This window comes from Manis javanica, chromosome 1, assembly GCF_040802235.1.
Source record: "Manis javanica isolate MJ-LG chromosome 1, MJ_LKY, whole genome shotgun sequence".
Taxonomy (NCBI): domain Eukaryota; kingdom Metazoa; phylum Chordata; class Mammalia; order Pholidota; family Manidae; genus Manis; species Manis javanica.
In genome coordinates, this window is record NC_133156.1 from 203,112,281 (window position 1) to 203,126,334 (window position 14,054).

General features: G+C 43.0%; 1 protein-coding gene across 10 annotated transcripts in view; it reads left to right on the forward strand.

Annotated features, from left to right (window-relative positions):
- The first annotated feature begins 293 nt into the window (after window positions 1–293).
- Window positions 294–14,054, forward strand: part of LHCGR (luteinizing hormone/choriogonadotropin receptor) — a 51,106-nt gene continuing 37,345 nt past the window's right edge. For all 10 annotated transcript variants that reach the window (XM_073213442.1, XM_073213424.1, XM_037024425.2 and 7 more), the window contains exon 1: window positions 294–529. In XM_073213442.1, the coding sequence (XP_073069543.1) occupies window positions 387–529 (143 nt within the window). In that variant the 5' untranslated portion in view covers window positions 294–386. The remainder of the gene's footprint in view (window positions 530–14,054) is intronic.

The window sequence follows — 14,054 nt, forward strand, 5'->3', positions numbered from 1 at the left end:
TAATGTGGGTATGCAAGTACCCGTCTGTCCCCTCACAGCTGAAATAATAGAGGTTCAGGGACTCACTCAACTCAGTTACAGCTGAGCCAGGATGCCAGTTCACAACTCCCCACCCCTTATCCTATCCAGGGCGTTCATCACACTATCTCCCATAATGAGGGTCACTTGCAGATGTAGCGGGCAGGGCAGCGGCAGCAAAGAGGGACAGAGTCACTGGCCGCTGCAGATACCCACCGCGGGCGCCCGCAGTCGGGCAGGGGCGAGCCCGCGCGGGAGCGAGTGGGAGCGCGTCAGGGGGCGGGGAGCGCGGCGGGGACGCGGGCCGCCGTGCGCCCCGTCCGCGGCCCGGGCCCCGCTGCGAGAGCTCGCGCTCAGGCTCGCCGGCCATGCGGCTCCCGGCGCTGCTGGCGCTCCTGCTCCTGCGGCCGCTGACAGAGGCGCTGCGCGGGGGGCGCTGCCCCGAGCCGTGCAGCTGCCTGCCTCGCGGCGCCCTGCGCTGCCCCGGCCCGCGCGCCGGCCTCGCCAGACTGTGAGTACGGCGCCCCCGCCTGGGACCCTCGCTCGCTCCGGGACACCTTGCCTCCCTATTCTTTGCTCCCCTTTATCTGGAAGCTTGGAGAAAACGCTTCGCCATATCGAACGCCACCACCTTCTGGGATGAGGAGGAACCAAAGCTTAGGACTCTGCCGTCGGTGCCCCGCGCTTTGGTTTGGCTCTGCCCGCTGGCGCGCCCTCCAGACCCTGGCGGCCCCACGCCCGCTCTTTCTCCCTACCTGGGGCTGAGGCAAGGGGAGTAGAACTGCCCAGAAGCCACAGGGAAGGCCTTACTCCCTGAGGCTGAGGGAAGGAAACACGTATGATGCTCCTCAGTCAGCGGCTCTCTGCCCAGAGAAGTCTTGCATGGTCTTTGACGCATGCGCCCACCAGACTGGCGAAGGTTACAGTGAGCTCTGGCACCCTGTGGTCCTCTAGGAATGGGGTTTTCAGGCTCCACGGCAAGGGGTGCACCGGGTCACTCACTGTGAACTGCTGGAGGGCTGCCTCCCACAACCAGTGCCCACCTACACCTTAGCATGTAGGCCACTGCTCCACCCCTGCCCCAGATGTACTTGCGTTCCCATCTAGATGTCTAATCAACGGAAGGCCTTGTGTCCCACCCCCTGCAGACCAGCGCAGCCTCTGCAAGCACAGATGGTTAAGGGAATTGTATGGAGGGCGTTGTTTGCTGAAGTGATGGGGTGAAGAGGAAAAGGGGGCACTTAGTACCAGTATATCAGAGTGTCACCAGGTCTCTTTTCTTGCATTTAGAGAAAGGTACCACACATTAAATCTGTTTATATAAAATGTCCAGTTAGAAAGTAGCAGAGTAGTCAACAGGTTGGGGTAAAGGCCTGGTGGCTGCTAATGGGTGCTGCTTTTTGTGGTGATGAAATTATCTAAAATTAGATTGTGGTGATGGTTTCACAATCCCATGAACACATTAAAAACCATTGCACTGTACATGGTGAATTTTAAGGTATATGAATTTACATCTCAGTAAAGCTGTTTAAAAAAAAAAGAAAGAAAGAATACCATAAAAGTATCCAAAAGGCACCAGGCTGGCTGAGGTCTTGGTTATGGTTTAACCATTAGAGGTGATAGAAGGTTATGTTCTTCTATGCGGTGGGAAGAAAGAGAGCTCCCCATTTCCCTGGGCTCCTGCAGCCTGTCAGGAGCCCACTTCATGGAGGGAACTGCCCCTTCCTCCTGAGACTCTCCCTTGGAAGAGTTACTAGGCTTCAGGGAACATTTGCGGTTGAGGACACAGTTTAAAGGTTGAGGGGTTTATATTAATTAGTTTCTATTAATTATCTAGTCAGTTCAGTTCCCTGAATGTGAGGACCATGCTGATAGAATTGGTTTCAATCAAAAAAATCAGTGGAACCTGTCTTCCAAGTCCAAGCCTTTGTCCTTCCCTGACACGCCTCCCATCTTGATCTTATGAATGACTGTGCCACTAACAGCCTTTCTCATTTGCCTGGAACTTAATATACAGATTACAAGAACCTGAGATCCAAAGAAATGGAATAACCTGCCCAAGATCCCACAGCTATTGAGTAGAAAAGATAGGACTTTATCTGTTGATTATCTTTTTATATTTGCTTGTCTCTGTAAGAAGATTACCAGCTTCATCAAAGTTGGCACTAAGTGGAGGTCTCCCTGGGGGGAGGCAGGAATGAATGAGCCAAGTCCCAGCTTCTTTCAGATTCAGGTCTCTTTTCAACTGAGACCTCTCAGTAGTGCCTGCTGCCACCCCATGTTGGCCCCAGGAGAGTACCTCTTACCTGGAGAAGGCTTAAGTGAAAAGAGCAAAACAAAACAAATTGCCTCACTGCCCCACAGCACAGTTCAAAGAAGTCTAGAACCCCCTCAATAAGATTTGATAGGGCTGACTAGGTTTGGGGGTGGAGGTGGGAAGCAGGCACAATATAAGTACTGTTCACATCCAGAAAGGAGCTAGATGTCTAGGTTGTGAAGCCCTTTGCTATTCCCACAGGGATTCTGAAGAATCTCTGATGACTCCTTTATTGGGCACTATCTTGGCATCCAGACCAGGAGCGTCCTCTCCTAGAGCTTTAGACCTCTTAGGTCAGCAAGCATGCTGACCCTCACAAGGGGATCACAAAGGGATTCCTGAGGATCAGATAACTAGAGATGACCTCATCCCAATCTACTGAATCAAACTCTGAGGATGTGGTCCAGCAACAAGCTCCCCAGGTGATTCTGAAGCACGCTTAAGTTTGAGAACCCAGGTATTGCTCTCCATGGATGATAAATCTTCTGGAAAGTAAGAAGTGTGTTTTAAACTTCCTTGTGCCATATACTTATCCCCTCCTCTCCACACAGACATACAGATACACATACCTGTTTATTGCAAAAGACAATTATCAAATTAAAACCCCAAACTCTGAGACATGTGGACAAGAAACAAAACTGAGAAAAGTTTCATTTTGTTTTGTTTTGCTTGTCTTCAGAGAGGAAAAAGGAATCTGTGGAGAAGAACAGACTAAAGATACAGGGGATGGAGAGGAATGGTATTTGATGGAGTAAGATCTCAGTAAGGGTGGGCAGAGAGCATCAGTCTCAAATCATAAGGGTTAATCTTAGAAAGAGGATACTTCTGAGTCCTGGAGGAAGAAGACAGATAGGTAAAGGTGTAATTTAACATTGAGGTGAAGGACAGTATAACTGAATGTGCTCATATTGAAATCCTTTTTTCTTGACAATAAATGAAATGGTAAGCAGTAACTGCAAGATAGAAAAATGCTATAAACAACAAGTTGTCAGGAGTTCATCAAGAGAAGAGAACTGAAATTATGAGATAAGGCTTCCCTGAAGAGGGAAAGAGGGATGTGGTCTTGCATTAAGTTATCCACAGGGTTTGATTCTGCAGAGAGATGGGAAGCACCCTCAATTCTGGGGATTGAAGGAGGCAAGTGCCACAGATCATCATCAGCCCTTCCATAATTCCTAGTTTATGTTTTAATCGTTTCATGCCATGGTGGTCCTGCCCTCTGAGACTTCCATCTGAAGTCCACTATTTGGTTTTAAAAGAAAAGAAAGGAATATAGATTATAAATGTTTATCATTGACAAGCCTACTGCTTGCAAACTTTGAAAATGTCATTGTTCAATCATTCATCTTTCTATCCCTTCCATATTTTATGAAAAATTTAGGTATTTAAAATATAAAATATGACACAAAATATAGTCTGTCATGTGTTTACTTGTTTTAATGCAGGGTGTGTGTGGGGGTGGGGTTGGGGGAGAGTAAAAGAAAAAAAAACTGATTTTAAAATTTTCCTTTTCCTTTTCTTATTAGTTCCAGACAACTGCAATGAGGGAGAAAGAAAAAAAAATCTCACCTTACCCATGGTTATATAAAGATCTTTATCTCTATGACAACAGAAAAGTTGATCTGCTTGATATGGAAACAGCTTCTGAAAATCTGTTAATAAGAAAATGCTAATAATAATAATGGCAATTTATTTTTGCATGTTGTGCCTACTGAGCACAACTTTTAGACTTTATTGTTTAGACACAATTCAGAGACTCTGCAAGGATAAAATGTGCTGTATCCATTAGTCTAATGTCACAGGAAGATGTTAGTCTCCTGACATCATTCCTGAATGTCTTTCTCCTTCTCCCACCTGCAGTGGAAATCTATGCCTTTATCCACCTCTTTTTCCCGAGCCCCTTAATTTGGCTTCTTTTCATGTGTTAAAAGGAGGCACAAAAGCTTTCTTTCTAAAATATAATCTCCCAGAGTAGCCGCACCAAAATTGTCATGGCCATATGAAACTCTGATCTTAAACATGGAATTTTAAGGCCAGTTGAGTCATGGTTGTGAAGAAAGGCCCTGCTGTTCACTTCTAGACCTGGGAGGGCTGGCTCCATGGAGCATATGTATTCTGTTCTGGAAGCTCACCTTGGTGTGCAAAAATCAGATTTAATGCAAATTTTAGCAAATTTCTCCCCAGCTCTTTTTTTTTAAGAAGGATATTAAAATAATCCCACCCACCAGACAGGTGGGCTTTCTGACTTGTTGGGCAGCTTCTAGCAGTTTCTCCACATGGTTCTCATTTACACCCAGCTTCAGCCTTACTGGGAAATAGCACTTCTTCCCAGCCAGCAAACCATTCACAGCTGCTCTTTGCAGCCCTGAACCACAGCTCCGTAATGCCACCTAAACCAAATTCAGACAAGTCCAATTTACAACTAAAAATCAACTTTCAGAACAAAGGTTTTATCCCTTGCTGCTGTTAAATTTGTCCTTGACTCTGATGAAATAAGGTGACTCCTGGTCCCTAATTCTACATCAGGAGCAGCCACACACAGCATTTCTGAGCTCACAGGGGTGGGAATGTGCTAGTGTGACAGGGTAGGGTTTAAATTAACACAGCCCCCAAATTACCTGAATTGATCAATAGGACAGAGCCCAGGCAGACCTGAGTTCTAGCACCAGGTCTCCTTTCCCTAATTGGCCCTGTGGGTTCAGGCTAGTGATAAAACCTCTGTGCTGTCTGTAAAAGGGGCGTGATGATTCCTGCTCCTGAATGGAGCTGACTGTGGTGAAAATAAATGAGATAGCAGAGCTAAAAGTACTTCGAAATAAAGGTTTCACATAACTACAAAGTATTATTGGAACTATCTGATGATGCTGAAACTAGAAAACCCACTGCCCATGTATGAGGTTGAACAGTAAATATCTATCATGCAAGGGGCAAGCTTGATGGAATAGTTTTGTCCCTGGAAGGTGTTAATTGTAGGAAATGACCCACGAGGTCTACTCAGCCTGGAAGGTGAATAAGTTAGAATTCCAAAATAGCAGAGCTCATTATTTCCTGAAGTCTGATACACTGGTCTTTTCAGCCCAGGCTGAGCTGCTTCTCAAACATGCCACGTAACATCTGATCACAGGCTGTCTTTTAGCGTTCAATTACGTCAGTCCTATCTGCTCAGCTAAAGCACCCAAGCCTATTCTGAGTCCTTTCTTTACCCATTCCACATCCCTAAGCCTCAGGCTGGGTGCATAGAAAACCTTCAGGCCAGACTTGTTGACCATTTAGGAACTATGTACTGAAATGTACAGGACAACATGCAAGATCCATTGACATGCCCCTGTTCCCCAAGAGTTTACTGTCTTCCGGCCACAAGAGAGAGAGAACTAGTTCTAAGATGAACACAGACAAATGCAGAATATGATAAAAGCCAGATGAAGGTTACAAAGTCTGGTAAAAGTTCAGAGGAGGGAGCCATCCCTTTTAGCCAGAATAACAAAGAAACCTTGGTGAAGGTATCATTTGGGCTGAAGTTCTTTAAGCCTCACTCTCTACTAGGGCAGCCAGGATAACATGGTTATCCCAGAAGCTCAGTTCTGGTCTTGACACCAAATTACAGAGGCCACAGGGAATCACCATCCAAAGCCTTCTAGTCTCTAACTGACCACAGCACATGCTCTGTCTGTTATGAATCATCAAACAGTGGATTGTTTCCCCCTGAAAACCTTGCACGGGGCTCTGAATAAGGCTTTTCTCATTTGCAAGCACAAGAAATCAACTCTGACAAATTTAACCATAAGAGGTTAACTTAGAAGAATAAAGAGGTAGGAGGATATGGGCAAGATTACAGAAAATTTAGCATTTTAGCAGCAAGAGGTCAGGGAGCTTCTCTTTAGATTCCACCTTTACAATGAATCAGCTCCAAACACTCCTGTTTGACTATTACAAGTTTATATCTCCAAAGAGAGAGTCTGATTGCCTCATACCCCACCCTGAAGCAGGAACATGGAGCCCAGTCAATGAGATGCTTCTACTCTGATGCAACCCAGCAGTGACTTCCTTCCAGAAGACTTCTTTTTTTTTTTAAGCCAGGAAATCGTACAAATTGGTGTCTGAATTACTGAAAAGTGAAGGCACACATGCCAGTACTTTCAGGCACTCAAACCCATCCTCAGATGAACTAAAAGTATGTGGTATATCGACTGCAACCAGCTTTTTACAGACTCACTAAAAAAAGAAAAAAAGTTTTTAAGTGTCTGGAAAGAGAAGCTTGTAGAGAAAGAGCTCCCTGAAGCATTTGTGCAGTGTCACTGCCCTGACAACATAATATGCTCTACTTCTAAAATATATTCTTGAGAAATCATTACAGATGATGCAGACATTCCCCAGGGAGAATTCAACATGTATTTTTATTTACCAGAGTTATTCTTGTCATGTTATATTATTGCTAGAAGAATTCTAGTTTAGGGGGTAAAGATTGGGTCATTTTGCTTTGTGTCCCTACAAAACATTAAATGGGTTTTGAATAAAAGCTTAGAAGTGTTTACTTTTTTCCTCTGAGGCTTTATGTTTTTTTAATTTAGTTGTTGCACAAATGACTTGGAAAATCCATTATCCAAGGAATCTTCTTGAAAATCTTGGTTCACGTTATAATTTATATACTCGCAGTTTCTTGGGTGCTCTGGAAAGAAGAGTCACTCAAATAGCACTTTCCAGGGAGAGTTTCAATGGACTGAACTTTTCTAAATCAGTGAGCAAATGAGAACTCTGCAGAGTAGCTCCCTAGAGTTGAAATATTTAATGCAAGGTTGTTACCATTTCTTTAAAAGGCTATCAGGTGGGGCCTATAAGAGATACCTGAGCCCAAAGGCAAAGTACCAAGTAGAAGTGTTTTCCCTCCCTCTCAGTTGTTCTGTGTATAATCAGCAGAGAGTCAGGACTCAGGGACAAGTCACAGGCATTTTATAGACTTGAGGGTGACCCATGACAAACAGGATTATGAGTCCATTCCAAAGTACTGAGCCCACCCTGTCCCATCCCCTAACCTCCTGCCACAAGTAAGAAAGCAGTTGTCACCAGGCATAGCTCAGGTAGCTTGAGTCCTTCACAGTAAGCAGCTAAGAATTAAAAGTCCTTACTGAGCTCTTATGCTGTATTGGTATTATATAAACATTTTCTTATTTAATCTCAAAAATCCCTGGGGTAGTGACTTTCATCATCAATTTATAGATGTGGAATGAAGCTATGACTGGAACCCAGGCAGTCTGGCTCTAGAGTCTGTACTCTTTGCTACACCACTGTCCTGCTTCCAGAGAGAAAGCACCTGTGATTGGTGGTAAAGACACATTCCATGAAGTCCACAGCACCTGAGACAGAGGTTTTTAACCAAGGGTAGAATGTGCCCAGCAGACTAAAGTGAATGAAGGCAGGAAAGTATGGAGCAAGTTCAGGAAATACAATAGTCTGATTTGTCCAGGAGGGAGGCACTATCTAGTAGAAATATGTTGGTCACATGTAATTTTAATTTTCTAATAGCCACATTTTTTTAAGTTTTTAAAATGTCAAATTAATTTTAATAAACTTTTTTATTTAATCTAAATGTACAAAATATTATTTCAATATATAATCAATATAAAATTTATTGAGATACTTTACATCTTTTTTCTTGCCAAGCCTTTGACATCTGGTACGTATTTTACACTTACAATGCATCTCAGCTTGGACTGGTCATATTTCAAGCACTGAGTGGCCACATGTGCCTAGTGGCTGCCTTACTGGACAGCACAGGTTTAGTGTACTGGTTATGTCAGGGGAATGGTGGGTGAATAGTGGCAAATGAAGTTTGAGCCTTTATGCGGAGGGCCTTGAGGGCAAGACTGAGACATTTTTAGACAAGCAGACAGGCCAAGGGAAGGCAAAGAAGATACCTGAGTATGAGAGTGACCTAGACTTGGCAGGAGAAACCTAGCATGGGGTGATGGGAAACCAATTCAGTGGCTATAAAAGAGTTAAGATGGAGACAAGAATGGCCAGGAAGAGTGGCAGTGGAAAAGGAATAAAGGGGCTTAGAGCAAGAGACAGTGTTTAGGCAGAATCTACCAGGGGCTGGGTGTGTTCAGTGATGGAACAGAGGAAACATTCATACAGCGCACCTGGCACATTCTCCAATAATAGTGAAGGAAAACCCTGCATAATCACTAGTACTGAGGAGTACAGAGGAGAGAGAAAACCACTTTGGTAGGCTCAGATGCTTCATGGAGAAACTGGAGTTTGAGCTGTGTCTTTGAAGTCAAATTCTGTGAGCACATGCCTTCAAAAAGCTGATGGCTCTGTTAGAAACCTAGGTTTTCACATGCTAATCAGAGGCCTGTGTAGCAGGTGTGTCAACAAACCCCTAAAGGAACAGTGCTGATGTCATTTGATTAGTGAAGAACACAGCACTGGACTAGGAATGGAGTGACTTATGTTCTAGCCGAGATCTGCCCCTGAATTTCCATGTGGTTTCAGGGAAGTCATTTCACATTTCTAACTTCAGATTCTTCATCTGTAAAATAAGGAGTTGGACCAAACCACTTGTAAGCAGCCCTTTCACTCTGATTCCTTCAGGCAATACAGTAAGTGCCTAAAGGAGTGGTCAGACAATAACAAAACCACCTGATGTATTTGTGAGGAGTGTTCCGATTTTTTCTGATGTACATCTATGCTGACTTCACATTTTGGTTACCACCTCCACCTCAGCTCCCTCCAGGCAAGTGCTGAAGAATAAGAGGCCAATACATGAAGATGCACCCAGTAATGAAGTTACTAAAGAGATCAATACATTTGAAACCACAAAGATTTAAAATCATCTGGCAAGGGGAAAGCCACTTTGATTTCGATTCCAAGAGGTTTATTATAATTACTGAGCAGCTTTGAAAAGAACACAGAAATTCTTAAGTCTCTGTTCAATGTAGAACAAGGTATTATGTAATAAATAAAAACATTAACATTCTCTTGAATTTAAATAAATTCAAAAAGAAAGTTTTGACCATCTCTGATTTCTGTTTTTCCCTCCCTCTGATTTTGAAGTGTTTTAAAATTCGGGGTAAATAGCTCTAACAACAAACTAATTGTCTGTGAAAGATGGATGGATGTTCATAGCTTTCTTAAATCAATAATATAGATGGTTTTCCTAAACAATTAGAGGGAAGTGAATAAAAGTATTTCATTGCTGCTGTGCTGGGCAGGAAGTAAAGGCTACAGCAAAGTGACCGAAGACCCTGCCCAGGCTTTGGGGACTTCAGACTGGTGCTGGACTGCTACCCCGGCCCTTGTCTCTTTCTAGCTGCGCTCAACCTATGGGCTTCAAAAGGCGGTCCTGCCCCAGGAACCATTATGCACTCCAAGCTCTTAAAATCCAAGGCAAGTTGGGAAACCTACAGTTGTGACTGGCTGTATGCAATACCTGTCTTTAAAAGGAGAGAGTGTGTCAACTGAAGCACATTTCCCAGTTAATTAGGTAGTTTGCTATTTAAAAGAATCTTTCATAGAATCCTCTATAGAACAAAGAGCCCTCTGATAATGCAAATGCCTCCTAGTTGACAGGTTTTTATAAGCAGAGATTTCCAAATTTTGGATTTCTTTGAAAGAGGCACAGTGCTCTCCTGCCTCTGAAACTCCCCAGCTAAGATTATTTTGAGGGTTCATTAACAAGACAATGAACTAGATGAACTGGCTCCTTCCAAGGTCATCTGCATTATTAAACTCAGAATAAAAAGCAGGGCCCAGGCTCTACCCTTCAGTACTAAGAGACAGTACAAATAATTAGGGAGGACCTGATAATGTGGCACCATCCTCTTCAAGGTGATTAGGTTTATCTGAATGCTATTTACTTATCTATAGATTGTCCCATTTCTGAGCTCTGACACAAGATGTAGAGTGGCTTGACAATTGGGGTTGACTGGGAAGGGGAGTGAGTCAGGGGGCTGAGGTGAAAGTTAATGGAAAGAGGTGGGATGGACCTACAGAGTATCCCATCTTGAGGCACAGGAGCAGGGTCTTTATTCTGTACATTGACCAGTCATTGGATGTTGGCTGCCCAGGAGAGAAGACATGATCTTGGGTGACATGGCAATCGTATGTTGAGGGTAATTCCAGGAAAGCAATTCAGCTGAGAGGTTCAGCTACCCTCTCTCCCAGGAGCTGGCAGAATAAGTGCCTCAGTTCTAATGTGTGATTTTGGCAGCTCACACAGCGTCCACTACAGGAACTAACCCAACTGTACTGGGCAACCCCAGCACAGGGTCCCCATTCCTGCCAGCAGCCCAGTCTGAAAGTCAGAACCCAGCAGTGATAGATACTAGGGTGACCCTAACCGACAGCAGCTAGGAACTGTTCTGGATCAGCAGTGTCTTCTAAGAGACAGAGATACAGAGATCAAGATCTGGTGATTGAGAAGAAGGGAAGGCAGGGGCATCATTCCCAGATGACTCTGGGAAGACCAGGCAGGCTACAGGATAAGGAATCAAGGTAAAAAAAGCACCAGCATCAGCTTGGTATGAGCAAATGTAATTCAAGGCAGCGCAGCTGCACTCCTGCCTCCAAATATTGTTGGATTTAGTGTAGACAATGAAGAAAGACACAGGATTTCACCTTAGTAAGTTCATCAAGCTCACTGGCTTGTTCATGAACCTTCAAATTATGTTTAAGATTAGAGACCGCTTCCATGTAACCAATAACTGGAAGGGTTGGGACTTGCCGACAGGATTAATGAGAAGCCTTTGTCATCAAACCTAAGTATTTGTTTTAAAGGCACTTGGGCAAGGTGGGATTTGGCCATTATCCAGTGTAACCTGGGTTGTATCATCCATTCATTTAAAAACCAAAGTTTAAAATTGTAAAAAGGATGGTCAAAAGTAATAAATACAAGTAGCTGAGGGTTCCACACCATACACATCCAAAGCCGTCTCACTCACTATTCAGGAGGCAGAGAGAACTCTCAGTCCTGCCAGTCTAACCTACATTTGCCCAGAATCCCTGGTTCATGACACACATTTGAGGTGAATAGTTTGGGGGTGTCAGACTCTTCATCTGAGACAGAAAAAGCTCTGCCTCCCCTTTTATTTTGCTTTGCTTTATAAATAGCTTTCATTCTATTTTTTGACCCTGGACTGCAGAGCTGCTGAACTGTCCTTGCCTTTGGCCTTTTTTTCCCCAGTTATCCTTGGCTTCTGCTCTTTATCAAACAGTATTAACTTGATCTTTCCCCAAGAGTTCCTGAAGTTCACAAAATTCTTGGGGTACATGTAGGCCTAACTTCAAAAAGAGAAAGGAAGAATAGGAAGGAGGGAAGGAAGGGAAGGTGGGGGAGGAGTACTCAAAACACCAAAATGAACATTTTGTCTTCTCCATTTGTCTCCCAGGTACAGAGGATCAAATTGATCATACTTCTTCATTCAAAGAACATTAGCATTGGTCCATTCAAAGTCCCTCTCTGTTTTTAGTTATTTATTCTCTCTCTTTCCCTTACTTCCTTTCAACTCACCATAGGCAATCATCCTAATGTATATTTATGTTTTCTTTTAAAATGTCTAACATTTGGTATGTATGTATTCTAATTCTATAAGTAATATTTTACATATATCATTAATTTCTCATTTTTCTCAGCACCATGATTCTAAGATCCACGCATACTGCTCTGGTGTGCCTTTAGACTCTTGCTTCTACCTGCCAACCTATTATTTAGGGTTGCACAATCCACCCTTTACCATTCCTTCACTCAGTAGTAGACACCCAGGTTGCCTGATGCCACAATGCTGTGAAGAAAATTCTTGTATAGGTTCCCTTAAGTATCAATGTGAGAATTTCTTTGGACTTTATACAGGAGTAGAATTGCAGGACTATTGAGACAATTGTTCACATTGCTAAAAGTTTTATGACTTCATGGAAATAATCACAGAAGCATTCAGTCATCAAGGAAGGGAGCCTCTTCAAAGGGAGTACATTCGAATGGTTATTAACAAATCACAAACCACATAGACAAACATTTAAATACAGGCGGCAGATACTTGAATGCTTAGAAACTGCTGCTTGTTGAAGGCAAAGCAGAAATGAAGACATGGCATGTCAAAAATAAAAATATAAGTCAGTGGGAAAAATAGTTTTTGGATTCATCGAACCACACTCTCTACATCACTTTATGAAAATACATCTGTTCTAAAAAGCTTGATGCACCTGTCTAACCCTACTTCTCTCCCCATTTTCTGGCCCCCAGGCCTTCTTCTTGCTCCAGCCACATCCACAAAGCTGTCTGCTGTTCTTCCAATGGCTCTTACATGATGGGAACTCTATTTTTTACCTCCATCACTGCTCCTTTTCCTGCTCGGCAGCATCAACATCAACTCTGAAAAATTTCAGCTTGCACTAGGGCTGTTCTGTAGTCACTGGGGTCCACCAGTGCATGATCTACAGCTTCTCTCACTTTTGTCCAATCTTTGCTCCCCATCGCTCATCCCTCCATCAATCAAAGCTCAGGCAACCTCCCTGGTCAAATCTGAGCCAGAGTGCTCTTCTGGGTTGTACTCCTTTTTGGAGGAAGAGGCTGCCTGTTGAGTGGCTCCAGCTTCTGGGCTCCATTTGCATGAATAAACACCTCTGAAGAATTCAGCTAAAGCTTTTATGTAAACACTCTCCAAAATACGTTCTTCACTGCATTATCCCCAGCAATAAAGATTCTGGAATCAGAATTTGGCTGTCAGTTTTATTGATGTTGCATGAGGTACAGTAGAATATAGCTTTCCTTCTGGAAATTTATTGACTTAGCAGTGCAGAGAGCAATAAAACTGTGTTTTTAATCAGTAAGCCAAGCAGACATGATTCCAGAAGAAATATAGGAAACAAAAATGCCGTCATAAGATTTCTACCCCCCACTGTCCCTGTTCTTCTCAGATGCCCTGTTAAATAAGTTTGGGTATTGAACGATGTGTTTGGTGGACTGCCTTCAGGATATAAAATCAGAGAACCGAGTTTAGATTACTTCCTCTAGTACCATCTCTAAGAGACTGTTGAGTAAAAGCATTTTTCTGAAATGAAATTTCTTTGCATTAGTCCCTAGAGAGGAAATGCTGGTAAGCTGCTTTGCAGAAGGAATAGCAAGAGTGAGCCTGCCTCCTCTCAGGAGAAGCAAAGTTACAATACTTATCCCTCCACCTTGCTCACTGAGAGAGAGAGAAGACTACCTGGGTATATATCAGAAGGAAATGAAATCACTGTCTCTAAGAGATATTTGCATCCCATGTTCATTGCAGCATTATTCAAATAACCAAGATATGGAAGCAACCTAAATGGATTAATAGGTAAAGAAAATATTAATTTTCAGAATATTTTTCAGCCATAAAAAAGAAGGAAATCTTGCCATTTGTGACAGGGTAGATGAACTTATAAGGCAGTATGCTAAGAGAAATAAGCCACACAGAGAAAGACAATACTGTGTGTTATCACTTATATGTGGAATCTAAAAAAGAAAGAAAAACAGATTTCATAGAAACAAAAAATAGGACGGTGGTTGCCAGTGTAAGGCAGGGTAGAGGGAATAGGGAGATGTAGGTCAAAGAGTACAAATTTTCAGTTATAAAAAAAGTAGGTTCTGAATATCTGATGCATAGCATGTTGACTATAGTTACTATGATATTGAATACTTGAAAGTTGCTGAGAGTAGATTTTAAACATTCTCACTACAAAAATAAAGTTAACTATG